The 15,201-nt window shown below is 51.8% G+C and overlaps 1 protein-coding gene across 14 annotated transcripts in view; it reads right to left on the minus strand.

Moving 5' to 3' along the window:
* Positions 1-2,715: 2,715 nt before the first annotated feature.
* PKNOX2 (PBX/knotted 1 homeobox 2) overlaps positions 2,716-15,201 on the minus strand; it is a 293,351-nt gene continuing 280,865 nt past the window's right edge. For all 14 annotated transcript variants that reach the window (XM_081799167.1, XM_081799176.1, XM_081799168.1 and 11 more), the window contains 3 exons: positions 7,002-7,078; positions 5,921-6,099; positions 2,716-4,929 (listed from right to left, as the gene is read on the minus strand). In XM_081799167.1, coding sequence (XP_081655293.1) covers positions 4,703-4,929; positions 5,921-6,099; positions 7,002-7,078 — 483 coding nt within the window. In that variant the 3' untranslated portion in view covers positions 2,716-4,702. The remainder of the gene's footprint in view (positions 4,930-5,920; positions 6,100-7,001; positions 7,079-15,201) is intronic.

The raw sequence follows: 15,201 nt of genomic DNA on the forward strand, positions 1-15,201 counted from the left end.
TCTCACGACCCTGAGATCATGACCTGAGCCGAAACTGAGGGTCCGCTGCTTAACCAACTGAGCCACACAGGTGCTCCCAAAACTATTTTCTGAGAGTAGTGTTTCTCAAAGTCCTTAGGCATCTCGCCTTGGAGTCTGGGAAAAAGTTGGTCACGCGATCGAATCTGCATATAACAAGCAACGCTGGCAGGTTTTATGCCCCAGGGTTAACGTTTGCCTGTAGAGGGCAGGTAGGCAGGTAACAAGAGTGAAGATGTCTGATGCGGGACACAGGCATACTTTGCAGTGAAAGGTAGGAATATCTTCACTTCCACAGATACGTTCTCTCGGATTTTTTTTTTTTTTCAAAGGCAGAGCCTCTTGGACTGTTTTGTTTTATCACACTTGATGGAGCAGTGGGTATGGAGAAATAGTTCCTTTCTTAAAAGCAAGAATGCAGATATTGGAAGGAATGTCAAAAAAAAAAAAAGGAAAAAAATAAAAGGGAGTGGGGAGCATAATTAACCAATGAGCAACCAAGCAGTGATGACCTGACCTGAACGTGGCAAGTGGCACTCAGTGTCAATGTTGGGGAGACCACGTGCATGGCCAATGTCGTGACAGCCTGGAGAGCACATCATAAGGGGTAGCAATGATTCGATTACACCCTGATGTGTCTGTGTAGGAATATAGGTCCTGAGTCGCAGTTCTCTATCTTTTAAATGTTGGCACAAAAATTTTTAGAAACAATATTGGTCCAAACAGAACATCTCTGGGAGCTGTATTTGATCCGAACGCCACATTGGACCTGAGAGTCTTGTTTGCAACTCTGAACGATCACGTTTGAGCTCACTGGACCAGGATGAGGTCATATTTTAACCAGTAGGGGGATGTTACCAACACACATTCAGTCTCAGTGTTTTCCTAGGATGTGCAAACTCCCTGAAGGCAAGAACTTTGTCTTTGTTGATCACAGTTGTATCCTCTGTATCGGAAACTGCCTGAGACCGAGTCGGTGCTCAGTAAATACACGTCGGGTGAATGAGTGAGTGTGACAGAACCATTGCCCTCATCTGGCTGTGTTCAAGGTAGCAGAGGGATCTCTTGGTCAAGACAGTATAGCTCTTGCTCTGGCCATCAGCTCCCAGGAGCAGGAAGCTTCCAACCTGAAAGGTCTGCCCTGCTGGGGTAGGGGTTGGGGCCAGAAGTCTGCCGGCCCGGTTTCCAGGGTCCTGACACCAGCACCCAGTCCCCTCCTGCGTTGTCCCTTTTCTCGTACTTCCACAGGGACTGTGGCACATCTTTTCCGTGGGTTGGGTAGGACTTGGTCGTGCACGGAGAGAGAGGTGGCTGCCACATCGCAAATGGTTTGGGAAACCCCCTTTTCATTGGTAGCATGGTTGAAAAGCTGCCAGAACTTGATGGAAAAACTGAGGAAGGGGTGAGAGAGGCTGCAGCAGCTACTCTGTAATTTCTTAGAGGAGTGTTGCGTAGACTGTATTTTGTGGAATACCAGTAAAACTCGAATAGATATTACTTGAAAAAAAAGGCAAATAAATCTGGAGAACAGAATAAACAGGTTTCTTCCTGCAGGACTCCTCAGAGCCTTTACTATGCTGGTGTGCCTTATGGAACCCCACCAGCAAAATAGAATATGCAGTTCATCCTAGATTAATCTGGCCACAGATTTTTTGTATTTTTGTGTTTGTTTTTTTTTTTTTTTTTTTTTGATGGCATGTCTTTTAACAGTGTCTTCCTTGGAAAACACTTCTTTGAAAGTCTGCTGGTTTCCCAGCTCTGGGAGATGGGGCTCTAAGGTACCCTCTTCTTGCGGGTCTTGAGACTTTCTTACTGCCTAGCGGTGGGGGTCTGTGTTTGCAGGCTCTCTCGGTATGACGGGAGGCTTGGGGTCTTTGAGAGCGGTGACCTAGGGAGCACAGGGCTGCGTGCAGGCCCATTTTGCCCATGTGAGCACTCCCTTCCCCACCTTCAGCCTGGCTGGAGGGTGTCCACAGGTAAGTGCAGACTCCCCAGCCTTTGTGAATGTGAACAAGGGATGGCCCCTCTTGCTCCTAAACCGATACCCTGGACATCGCACCAACAGTGCCCAGATAAGGAAAACTCTGGGCTGAAAGTAACAAGAAAGCTTGCTTACTTGGGGTTAGGAGCTGTGCCTAAGTTTCCACTTGCCCCTGGGGGATACAGTGCTGAGCCCTGGGGTTCAGAGGGCAGGCTCCTCTCTGGACACAGCTCTAGGATTAAAAGTGACAGTCAAGACTTCCTCTCCTTTCCAATTCCTGGGCCGTGGGTGGACCTGGGAGAACTGGGGGAGGGGCAGTGGTGCCACCAGCTTTGAGGATGAAAACCCTTGGAGCCTAGGATGCCTCGGGGAAAAGCAAAGGCCTTTGAGGGAGGTAGGGTATGGTGCAGGAAGGGACCGCATTCTGAGCGCGCGGCTGCTATGGGGGAGAATTGCCAGGAGAGGGCAGTGCAGAGCGTCCTCCGGTCTTCTCTCTCTTCTCTCTTTGTCTTTGAGCCGGACACGTATGCAGTGAGTGTGCCAAGCGTGGCTGTCTTTTTGCCCAGACAGGTAAACTGAGGTCACTCAGAGAGCCTTCTACCTTGTTCCCTTCCATAGGTATTTAGTTCAACAAGAGGTAGGCTGAGGCCTCCAAATTTTCTCCGGTCCAGGGTCCCACTAACCACTAACCACGGAAAAAGAATTGCGCACCAGAATTATGGTAGGTAATAAGATTTACTGAAAACTTCTCGGCCACATTCGGTACTGGTTTGATGGATACATCAGAGGGAGGTTGCATAACATTAGGCAGGTGGAGGGGCTGGGAGGAGGATGTGTGGGCCTGTGTGCCGTTTGCCTGTGCTGGGTGGATTGCCGTCCAAAGTGGTAGGTGAAAGGGTGTGTGTGTGTGTGTGTGTGTGTGTGATGTGTGAGGGAGAGAGAGAGAGAGAACAAGAAAGACGAACCAGAAAAGGAAATGTATTTTATCCCACTGCACATTGCAAAAGTCTCACGCCAAAAAAGCTAGACTTTCCTCTACTTATGGCATCAAAAGGGAGTAAAAAATGATTGGATCACCCAGATTATAAATAAGGTTATTTGTTTCTCAAAAATCCCTATTAAAACATTAAATATCAGCTCTTTTGGGGGAGAAATACATTCATTTCAGGGAGACCTCAGGAAAGCGACCATCTTTTTGCTCCACCCCAACCAGGTGGGGGAGGGGAAGCCCCAGAGGGCCCTGAGGGTCCCCTCAGGTTGAGCCAGGTAGCCACTCGCATCCTGCCACTGAAGGAGATGGCCAATGCACAATTTACAAATGAAACGGCAAGTCCATTAAATTAAAATCCAATGGAAAACACACGTGTGATCAGTCCTGTCATTCACAGCCAAGGGGTGGGAGAAGAGGGGAGGAGGGGGTGCCAATCATGGGGGCCTGGAAGTTGGGGTGGGAGGGTGTGAGTTAGGGCAGGTGATGGAAAGCCTCCTCCTCGAGGGAGCCCCAGTTCCTCCAGTGCTGTGTGTCATGGTGGTGGGTAGATCAACCAGGTGTGGGGGTGGGGCACCACTTAGCGCTGGGGCACCATTTCTCTGGGCCTCGCCCACACTTCGGATATTGATGGGAAGAGGGATATAGCACCTTCTCCAACCCCTGGCTTCCCACTGGACTGGATGTTTCTTTTCCAATGTTTCTTCTGCCTTCTCTGAAGGATAGAATGAAGAAGAGAGCAAAATGGGGGCTGGTGGAGCCAGCCTGGGAGCAAGGGGACAGCCATGGGGGGCTGAGGGCCGGGACATCTGAGGAGCTCCATCTGAGGGCTGGAACATCTGGGATAAGACACCACTGCCCTGTTGTTACAGGAGCTGAGTTCTGTGACCACCTAGGGATGGCTGTGGTCCCCAAAGTCATCTTGATATGGCTCCTAGCTCAGGTTCTGCCATCTCCTTGGGTCCTGGAGCCAACCCGGGGGAAGGGATTCCTCTTAAGCCCCTACAATCCGAGCCTGCCAGCTTACCATTCATTCTAGGGGGGGAGAGAGAGAGAAGGTGTCTGTGGTGGCTCCTGCCCTCTCTCCCAAGTCCACGGTTGCCCATGCCTGAGACAGGTTCTTGGAGGAATGAGCTGGAGCCTTCGGGAGCCCAGGTCCCGCTCCGATATGTAGGATGTTGCGCCTCAGGGCCTCCCACTCTGCTAGCCACTGGTGATGCGTCTGGGCTCCTCCTGCCCTTGAATGTCTGTCAAGGAGCTGAGAACCTCACAGGGGTGGAACCCAGACCCCCTTGACTCTCCCTTTCCTCCTAACTCTGTCCCTGGCAAGGCTCACTCTGAACAGCACCGATCCGCCTCACAGTACAGGGCTTGTAAACAACTCAAGTCCTTCAGTGGGGAGCGGGGCATGGGTGCCATCTGTCCTTAGGGATTTGGTGAGTCCAGCTCTCACTCCTGCCGTTCCGTGTAGGCTGCTTGACCGGCCCCACAAACGGAGTCCTCTGCAGTTCAGGGAAGTGGGGCTGGGGTGCTCATTGAAGCTTGGTAGTTGGGACGGAGCAGGTGTCTCCTCTGCATTTCTTCAAGCTACTGATTTGGGGAAGCTAGGGCCAACTTCCTCGGTGCTGCCTGTGGTGCCCCCCTCCCTCCCACCCTGGAGCCTTCCTGACGACACTCCTCTCCTGCTCGGTGACCAGTGCCATCTGGGCTGCCAACTATTCCAGGGAGTCACTGTGTTCCAAGCCCAGGTCGCTGACATTTGTCGTCTGAAGCTCGTCGGCCTCCTCCTCCAGCTCCTCTTCCTCCTCCTCTTCCATCTCATCCTCATCCTCTTCTTCTGTCCCATCCAATGAGTCATCGTGTGCAGCCATCATGGCCTGTTGCATGGCCATTGTGGCATTGTCTGAGGACAGGGACTGCAGGTTGTCCAAGCTGATGGAACCTACGCGAGAGGAGAAGACAAGGGTCAGGCCCAGGAACCTCAGTGTTGGATAGAGTGACAGAGACTGGCTCATGGAGTGGTCGACAGTTCCCAGGTGTGAAGTGCCCTGGCCCATGCGTTTGTCAGCCCCTCCCTGCCCCATCCCAAGCAGCAGCGCTCCTAGTTACCGTTCACTGAGCATCTTCTATGTAAGTATGTTAAATACTTTGACTTTCTAACAATTCTGTACAGTAGGTCTTATTATCCCCATTCTAAAGAGGAGGAAACTGAGTCTCAGATGGTTAAGGCATTAGCTCAAGGTGACGGTCAGGCATGATGGAGTTGGGATTCTCCCCTTGGTCCGTCTAGCTCAAAATCTGTGTATTTCCGCTACACCTGACATGGCAATTGTCCAGCATAGAGGAACCTGAACGCAACCATAGAGATGCACACGAAGGTATGTACATGCACACACATACCTCCACTCCACTTCCCACACAGAGCTATCTTCACGTGCCAAGCTATAAAATGTCTGGCTCATTGAATTATTCATTGTGCACCAGGCGACCGGCAATTAGAAAAGTGTATATGGAGGATGTGATGGAGAAGCTGGGAAAACAAAGCTCTTCCTGGCCTCCGTTCACAAGCCAGCTGCCTGCTTCGGTATTTATAGATGGCCCCGGCTCTTGGGGAGCCGTGCAGACACTCATGGGCGCGACAGAACTTCGGGAGGGTGTGGGAGTGAGGAGGGGGCTCTGCTGAGCAGTCATTGACTCAGATGACCATGGACTCCCACTCGTCTTTGTGAGGTTGCTTTTTGGTTTGTGAAAATATATGCAAAAACATCCCCCTCTTTCAGGCCTGCGCACACCCTTCGATGGAGATCACTATTGTGACCATGCTGTTGCTGCCATGCAGGCAAGGGGATGGCCAGCGCTTGCATCTCTGCAGAACCTGTCCAGGAGGTCCACCCACCAGACCCAGGCTAGAGCACACCACGCCCGGTTCTTACCGTCAGGGTTTGTTCCCGGGGCTCCGCCCTGCTGTTGCAGCACTCCTGCAGCAATGGAGTTGGGCCAGAATCTTTGGGTGGGTCGGTGCTGCGACTTGATCTTCTTGGCTTTAGGGGCAGGGTCTGGGTTGCTGGCATCAAGCATGGGCTGCAGGATGCGCCTCCGGGCATTGATGAACCTGCCCAGGGGTAAAGGTAGAGACCTGGTTAGTCACCCCCCACCCCCGGGGTTGTGGGGTTTGTGTGTGTGTGTGCATGTGCATGTGTGTGTGCGCGTGCGCGTACAGGGAGTGAGAGCCTCTTCCAGACTCTCATAGGCTGATCCACTGTACAGAACAGACTGGGGGCTCATCTAGGGTGTGAAAGCCTAGCTGGGAGAAGAGCCCTGGGCACTGCAGGGCTCATGGAATCACCTGGAGCTTGGTAACCACAAAGCAACATGGGAAGGATGCATGAGGAGGGTCAGAAATCTCTACTCAGGACTCATCAGGATTGAACAGAGGAAGTAGGGGTCCCCTTAGAAGCACTCAACCCTGACTTTTCTCCAGGGCCCAGGGCTCAGATCAGGGACTCCAAATCTTGGGTCTACCTCCACCCAACCAGACCTTGCTCTCTGAGATTTCTGTGACAACCCAGCCAGACACAGAGAAGGGGAAAACAGATGCCTGTGAAGTCAGAACAGCCAACTCTCCCTCCTCCTTCCCACCCCAGCTTTGCAGAATGTTACAGTTTTTCAGTTCACAGAGGTGCTGGGTAGACCAGATGACCACTGGCGGCTCCTCCAGAACTTGGACGCCTGCATTCCTCCTGTGTGTGTCTGCAGTGCAGGCAGGGCTGGGCTTTCTATTCAGCAGGAAGCTTCCAGTGATGTTCCTGACACAATCTCCCAGCAGAGGGCACTGAGAAGCTGCAGATGAAGCTCTAGGCAGTTGGGCTGATTCTAGCTTTCTGCTTCTAGCCCAAAGGGGAGGACTGCTGTGGTAGCTGGGCTGGGCTGAGCTGTCTCTGTTCCCTGCTATGCATTCCCTTGTCAAGCAAGTGGCCCCCGGATCTGAGAGCCTTTGGGCGGGTGATAACTCACCAGTTATTTACTTGCAGGAGGGTGAGGTTTGTCTGGGCTGCGATCTGCCTCTTCTCATCCTCCGTGGGGTAGGGGTGCTGAAATGAGAGGTGAAGGGCTAATGCGGGGTGGGCACATGGTGGCCTGGTCCCTCTAGAGACCATGCCTACGTCACAGGCGCTATCTTGGCCCAGGCAGCCCAGCGGTTTGGGAGCCTAATTGGGGAAAGTACAATTTTTGTTTCCCAAAAGCAATGGGACTAGGGCTTGGGGGAGGCTGCCCCATGTCTGTGGCTCCACAGGACCATCAGGCCCTCAGTGCAACCTCCCCCCAAGATGGGAGACCAAATTGCTTTCCCAAGAGTCAGTACAGCCCTATATTGATAGCTTCCAAGGCACTTTCACATCCTGACTTGGTCCTCACAGCCAGCCCCCAGCAGGCAGGTCAAGCATTATTAGTATTAGCTTGACTATGGCCTCAAAAGCCCACAGGACTATCAGAGGGTGGTAAATGGGGGTATCTGAACCAATTCAATTTAAATTGACTGAAATTTACTGCATATCTACTCTGTGCCCAGATTTATGCAGGCATCCCAGGAGACAGAAGATAAACATAATGATAACTACTAGTTGTAGAATACTCGGTAACCTGTGAAAGGTTGTCGTGCACTTAATTTCATTTAACAAAGCACACCGCTAACATTTTATCAGGTAGGCACGTTAAGTATTGTTATTCCCACTTTACAGCTGAAGAAACTGAGTAATTTCTCCAGTGTTCCCTCAGGGGGCGGCACCAGCTTGGGACTCAGTTCTTTTCATCTTGGTCCAGTCTCCCTCCCTTAATCATGCTGCCACTTTGTAAGACTGAGTCTGTGTCTTTGCGGTGGTGAGTGAGGAAGTGGTGTCCCCGGGCACTTCAGTCCCTGGATTGATGACATGCTTGTCTCCCACTCTTAGACTGTGCTTCATGAGGGCAGAGACCATGTCTTATTAATTCGTCTTATTAATGTATCCCCAGTGCCTTCCACATGCAAATGACATGCAAATGACTCCTGAGTGAAAGAAAGCAGAACAAAAGCAAAGGTTGGGTGGTTTGGGTAATGGGCCCTATAGAAGGTTAGAAGGAGAAATGCGTTGGCCAGAGCATTGGGAAGGCTGCACAGGTCCCATTAAGATGGGAAAGTTTTGGGTGATGGTGGAATAGGGGTCCTTGTGGGTCCCCCTGGGTGGTGAGCCGCATGGTAACTGGGTCTCTGCGTCTTTGTGTCTCCCCCAGGTCCCCGCACCCACACCTTGCACCCAGTAGGCATGCAGTAAAGATGTGACGACTATCGGAATGGGTGGGAGCCTTGCCCTGAAGCGAGGGGAGATCTGGGCCTCTTAGGGCAGAGGACCAAGCTGTCCAGCCTCCTCCAGCCAGGGCCATTCCTCATGACTGAGGTGGCATTACACAGAGCTGCTTGGGCTTTCTGAAGTCCCAGAGACTGGGCCTCAGATTCTGGCTCTGTCACGACATGCTGTGAGGTCTCAGGTATGTCCCTTAGCCCTACATCATAAAGTCGTCTAGTGATTAAATGAAATTGTACTCGTTAAAGTGCTCGCGAGGAGGTGGCTCTTCACACTATCATTATGGGATGATGTGGGTGAGGGGCTTAAGGCTGTCTAAGGAATGAGCGTGAGGGCAACAGCCTCGGAAGTGCTCTCATTATCAGCGACAAAGGCGAGCAACCTCTGCAGTTGACCCCAGCAGCCCCTGACCAAGACAGTCAGGGTCATGTGTTGTTTTAATTCACATCTCTGACCCTGGCCGCCATGCCAGGGCAGCTGGGCCTTGGGATTCATCCAATATTAAGATTCTAACAAGGAGGAAAACACCAATGGGACCACCACCCAGGTCAACCAGGAGACAACTTCTTCCTGACTGGGAAGGAACACAAGAAGGCTGGGAGGCGAGATTGCAGGCCCCAGGGTGCAGAGGAGTGGGGGCTCCATGCTTCTGACACCTTCTGGGGAAGGGGTGGGGCCCACGCCCTATTTTCCTGCTGCATGGAGTTCCAATTCCCCTAGCCGTGAGAAGGAGCCACGCAGCCTCCCTGTCCATGGCCACTTGGTCTGCGAACCCAGCAAAAACAGGGCAACTCTCTGGTCTGCCCGGACTGCACTAGCCCCTTTCATGCCTTCTTGCACCTGCTGTTCCCTCCGCTGCAACGCTCTTTCCCCCACTTTTCCACTGTGTGTGTTTCTGAGCTTCTGGAAAGACCTGCCAGAGATCAGATCCTCTGTGAGGCATTTCCCAACTTCCTGGGGCAGAGTTCGTCATGGCTGTGTTTGAATAATGGCCTTTAGCCCGCTATATGGTAATAGGTCTCCCTATGAGACTGGAGAGCTGCTCTCAGGGAGGACTTCCCGGTGGCACTTCAGCTGGACTTTGAAGAACGGCCAAGCCATCCCAGCAAAGGCAGGGATGGGCCTTCCAGGCACGAGCCTTGCACCAAGACTTACACTGAAGCCAGCTAGATGCAAGTCTCTTCTTCTACTCTTTTTTTTTTTTTTAAGATTTTATTTATTTATTTGAGAGAGAGAGAATGAGAGAGAGCAAGTACATGAGAGGGGGGAGGGTCAGAGGGAGAAGCAGACTCCCTGCCGAGCAGGAAGCCCGATGCGGGACTCGATCCAGGGACTCCAGGATCATGACCTGAGCCGAAGGCAGTCGCTTAACCAACTGAGCCACCCAGGCGCCCTCTTCTTCTACTCTTAAAGACCTCCGGGGAAGGAAATCCTTCAGCCTCCCATGGAGGGATAGTGTGTGCTGTCTCTAAGGAGGTTCCCGGCGCAGGCCTCCGTTCTGAGTGGATGTCGTAAATCCAGAAGTTAACATGCTCTCATTGAATGGAGAGGGTGGGAGGCAGTGTCACGGAATCCGGCTGGTTGTCCTCGTATGAGGACATAAAGCAAAATAAACCTTTTATCCTCCCACCGTGCAAATGCCACCACCCATCCCGCCTGGAACCAGCATCTCAGGAGGCACGTGGTGGGGGCCATGGGGTGAGTGGCAGCTTTGGCCCAGCTCTGGGGACAGGTGTGTCGGCCAGAACATTCCTGGCACCACATCTGAGTGCTCACAGGAGCAGTCCAGCTTGTACATGCCTCAGACCAGATGATTCCTGAGGACAGAGTCAAAACAGTCCTGGCTCCTGGACAGACCTCGATTTGCTCAGTGCTACTTTTAGCACAATTGGAAAGGCTCCGGGCCAGGGACGGGAAGAGGAATCAAGTGAGATCGTGGTAAGCCCCCAAGCCATGGTAGCTACTCTCTGGGCACTGTTTGGAAGAACTCCTCTGGAGTTGGGAGGGAAGCAGGCAGCAGCTTTCTGGAAGCAGATAATCCTTCCAGAAAAAGAGATACAGAATGGACCAGAAAATGACAGATCCTCCTCAGGGTGGGCATGGAGCTTCATGCGACAAGGCAGAGCTGCCTGGCGGTCAAGAACACGGCCTCTGGAGAGGTCAAGTCCTGCACCCCCCCACTTACCAGCTCTGTGAGCTTGGCGATTTGTTGTTCTCCATTTCCCATCCTTAGTTTCCTTGGCTTAAAATGGGAATAACAGAATAGCGTGTACCTCTGGGACTTGGGGGCTGATTTAATGAGATAACGCAGGTAAAGCATGTGTGCTTCACGGACTCACTCTGGACAATGTAGCGAAGCCTCCCAGATGTCACAGAGCCTGCTGTGCAGTCTCCAGAGAAAGGAACTGCAGAGTTTACACAGAGTGGGTGTTTCATGGTGGCCCAGCTGCCATCAGGAAGTTCCTCCAAAATCTGACCTAAACTCTTTCCTGCCTCTTTCTGACACCTTGCTTTGCAGCCTCCTAACTCAGGTCTCCCCTGCCCTAAATTGAAGCTGAAGGCATCTTTCAGTTGAAGGCTGAGTTCCACCTGCAGTGCTGGGTCTGGAAGAAGTGTGGCCAGGGCCGGTTCATGGGTCCCTGGCCACTCCCTTCACTCCGAGCCCACCCCAAGACTGTCCTTCCTCCTCCCGGGGCAATCAGATGAGCATGAGGCTGGCCAGTCACCGAGGGGCAGAGCACAGGGCAAATGGGGGCCTGCTGGCATCCGTGGCCTTGTGCTGCTGGTGAAGCAGGGTTTGGAGCCAGATTTCCTTCCCCACTTTCCCTCCAAGACCAAGCACCGCACTGGCATCAACGACAGCCGTCTTCCCTTCTGGCTCCTGACCAAATGTGGGCACGCACCCTGTGGCAGCCCCAACTCTGAGGGCCTGGCCTTGCTCTAGGAGGGTCAGACGCCAACCCCACGGAGGCAGTCGGCATGGTGAGGGGCCCCAAAACAATCACATTTCATCACATCTGAGATGCCATCGATGGCAGGGTGCACCCTGATTTCACAGATGCTAAGTGGGAAAAAACAAGTCTTCTAGAGTGGACAGAAGCCCAGTAAGCCACCAGAGGAATTCCTCTTTCTTACTATCATGCACCTCCTGCAGACCTTCCATTCTTTTATCTCTCCTTTTTACTCCCCTCCCCCTTATAATTATACCTGCACAGAAAGGTCCAGAGAACTAAAATGTATAGCTTTGTCTATCATCACAAACACCAATGGGACCACAACTCAGGTCAAAAAATAAGATACTACCAGCACCCAAAAGCCCCCCTTGTACCCCTTCCTAATCACTACCCTCAAAGATATCTTCCCCAAAGATAACCTGGTTTTTACGGTAATTACTTTCTTGCTTTTCTTTATAGTTTTCCTATCTATGTTACATCCTTCAACATTATAGTTTCCTTTTGCCTGGTGTTTGGACCCTATATACATGGAATCCACTGGCATGCAGGATTTCACTCCACAGTACAGGTGTGAGACTAATCTATAATTACTGAAGCTATTCATTTTCATTGCTGCATAGTTTTTCCTTATAAAAAAATCTGCCGCCTTTTGGTTCTTCACCCTCTCGCAATCTTGGAACTATTCTCCCTCCCTCTGGTTTCTATTTCAGTCCATCCTTCCTGCCGCAGCAAGCAAGATTGGTCCTTCCTAACCTGCCCCCAGTGCCTCATGTCCACTGAGACACCTCTCCTATGAGCTAAGCGCTGACCCTACCCAGGGTTTCACACGCTACATGGATGATTTGTTTAGTCGTCTGTCAGCCCAACCAGACATGCTGCATTTTTTGAGGAAAAGGACCCCCACCTTTCTTTCCACCCCCACCTCATCAGTGCCAAGGAAAACGCCCAGCACGTGCTAAGTATTCAGTATGTATTTGTGGAATGGATGGTCATAGGAACCTAAGGGGGTAACTGGTGGCTGTCACCGTTCCCTGTGGGCCTTTGCGAGTGAAGATGAGTGGGAGAGGGTGGGGAGCATCAGTGAGTCGGACTCCCCGGGAATTCTCCCCAGAATCAGGCTGCTCTACTTGCTACAAGGGCCGTTCCTGCAAGTGATTGTTCCATGCAGGTTTGTGGGGAGGAGAGTGGGGTACTTAGGGTCTATGGAGGCACACCAGCCAGCTTTCTAGAGGAGTCTTCGGGGCAGCACAGTAAGAAGTGGGTAAGAACATGAACTCCAGAGCTAGGCTGTCTGGCTTTGAATACTGGTCTCTCACCAGCTCAAGACCTTGAGCTTGTTATGTGGGTTCGTCTTCTGTAAAATGGGGAAAATAATTCCACCTGCCCGAGGTGGTAATAAGGATTCAATGAGTTAATATTTGAAAGGTGCTTAGAACGGTGCCTGGCACTCTGTGAGTGTTTTTTCAATAAATAAATAAATAACAAATAAAATAAACCTGCTGCTTGGTACATGTGGCCCCCTCTGTGTGAAAGCCACGGGTTGTTTTTCTGACAGATGGCGAGAGACCCCAGCAGCTCCTTCCGTGCATGGAGAGATGTGCTCCTTCTTTCAAATCGTTTTATTTCCTGGATTCTGGGACTACTCCAGCCCCTGTGCACATATGATGGGGTGTTTTCCCCTAGCCTGGGTCTCAGGCTTCTTGGGAGGATGCTGGGAAGCTGTGAATCTCCCCTGGCCATTTTTCAGGTGGAATCTTTGAGAGCTGCAGGCTCCCCGTGGAGTGTCCCGGGGCTCAGGGCAAGCTAGTGGCCCCCCACACCCCCAGTCTTCTCGGACCAGCTCCATCCAATCCTGCAGCTGACCAGCCGGTTGTCAACAAGACCCTGTCTTTGATGGAGACCACCAGTCTCCCTCCTTCCCTGGGACTCCCTGCTGCTCAAACAGCCGGTGTGGCCCACACCCTGGGACTATGGCTTCCAACACTCTCCATCTGTCCTGGGGAGTTGAGGGCAGCTTCCAGGGGTCTGTTCTCTCTTTGTCCCTACAGTGAAGGGTGGGTGGGAGAAAACAGTTTCACATCACAGGCAGGCATCTAAGACTTCATGTTTCTCTGGCACAGAAAGATGAATGCAGCTGAGCCATGGCCAGCCTGACTTCCAGGTCCCAGTGTACCTTCCACCGAAGCTCTACATACAGATGCCTGAGCAGCAGGGGAGAGAGACAGCAGTCGTGGCACGGCAAGGAGCCACACAGCTCCCCAGGCTCCAGGGGGGTGAGGAAGGGGAGAGGAGGATTTCATGCTCACGACCCTAGGAGGAGGGGTCCGTCTCTTTAGTCAGCAACAATCACGGGCCAGACAGGGCCACTGATGGTCAATCAGGCGAGAATTCTCATCCAGACAACTCCTCCTTCTCTTTCTACTCCATCCTAAACCGTAGCCACCCTGCCAGGCCTGGCCCAGATCCCAGGTCCTCCGCTAAACCCTAACTTTGTGCATCAGCATCCTGTGCAGGGCTTGTTAAAAGCAACATCTCACTCATGCCCGGAGCCCTGGAAGTCCCCGAGGCCATCTCTCCCACTGGGCAGGCGTCCCTGACACCAGCGCTTTCAGTGGTGCCCCCAAACAAGTTACCAGTGCGCAGAGACAGTGCCAGGGTGGCTCGGTGGTGTCTGGGCCAGTGGGAGTCCCCCAGCTGGTCTCCAGCGGCAAGCAGTGTGGTTGGTTGGTTTCCTATCATTTTCTGTGCGCGCCGTCCTGAAGAAGACGGGGAAGCAAGGCTCTGCGGTGCCAACGTACAGAGGGGCAGCCCTTTGCGCTGATGGTTGGGAGGGTCTTTCTACCGAATGCAAGTCTTCTCCCTACTCATCCAGCCAGAGAGCCTAGGCTGTCCTCCGGAGTCACACAGAAGCCTATAGCACTGCCTCTCACTTCATAACAAGAGTTATCACCACTTACTGGATGCCTACAGTTTTTGGCTAACTTTGAATACTTACAATATTCACGAGTACTCTGTCAAAGTACCTGCCATGTATTCTCATTGAATTTCCCAGGCACCTATGAAGCAGGCATCATTATTCACGTTTTACGCGTGAGAAAACCCAGCCCAGAGGGGTTAAAGAACAGGCTCCGGGTTACCCAAGCAGTGGATGGCAGAGCTGAGACTCACACCCCCTATATCTTTAACCACGTCCGCTCCACCTCTGGGCCAGACCATCTGTCAGGCACTGTGCTTTTTAACATATTATTGATCATCTTCGCCATAGGTGGGTACCATTATCTCTACTTTATGAAGAGGAAATTAACATCAGAGATGCTAGTTGACCCGTTCAAGGTCATATAGCGAGTAAAAAAATGGAGCTGGGATCAATCTCAGGTCTGTCTGCCTCCAAATCCCTTGTTCCTTATACTATACGATGCTGGCCCTAGAGGAACGGGGTTCTACGGACTGAACATCCCCAGCCCCTTTAACCATTCATCATATGACACGTTTCCCATTAAAAGTCATTTGAACAGACATTTCCCCACCCTGGCTGCTCTTCTCTGGACACAACTTGTCAAAGGACCTTTTGAAATGTGATGTTCAGTCCCGGACACACTAATCTGGATGTGTCTGACCAGCACAGATGGCCCAAATCCTCTCACCTGTATTGCTTCCTCCATTCTTGGACCCCTTAAGTGTGTGCGTGCATGCTAATACTTGATTATATCATGGGTTGACTGCTCATGGTTTACGTGTATAATTTATTTCCCCAATTAAATTATCAGTTCCTCGAGTGCTAGAATCATGTCTCATACCCGAAACTTAGGTGTTAGTGGATAGATACGGTATTTGGAACTTAGGTCACATTTTCCCATAGAAACAAGTTATTTCTTTAATAGCTAGCTTTCCAGGCTAGCCCCCAAAGGCTGATTTAGCTAA

Source organism: Leptonychotes weddellii, chromosome 11 (assembly GCF_054177405.1).
Source record: "Leptonychotes weddellii isolate Sample4059 chromosome 11, ASM5417740v2, whole genome shotgun sequence".
Lineage (NCBI taxonomy): Eukaryota > Metazoa > Chordata > Mammalia > Carnivora > Phocidae > Leptonychotes > Leptonychotes weddellii.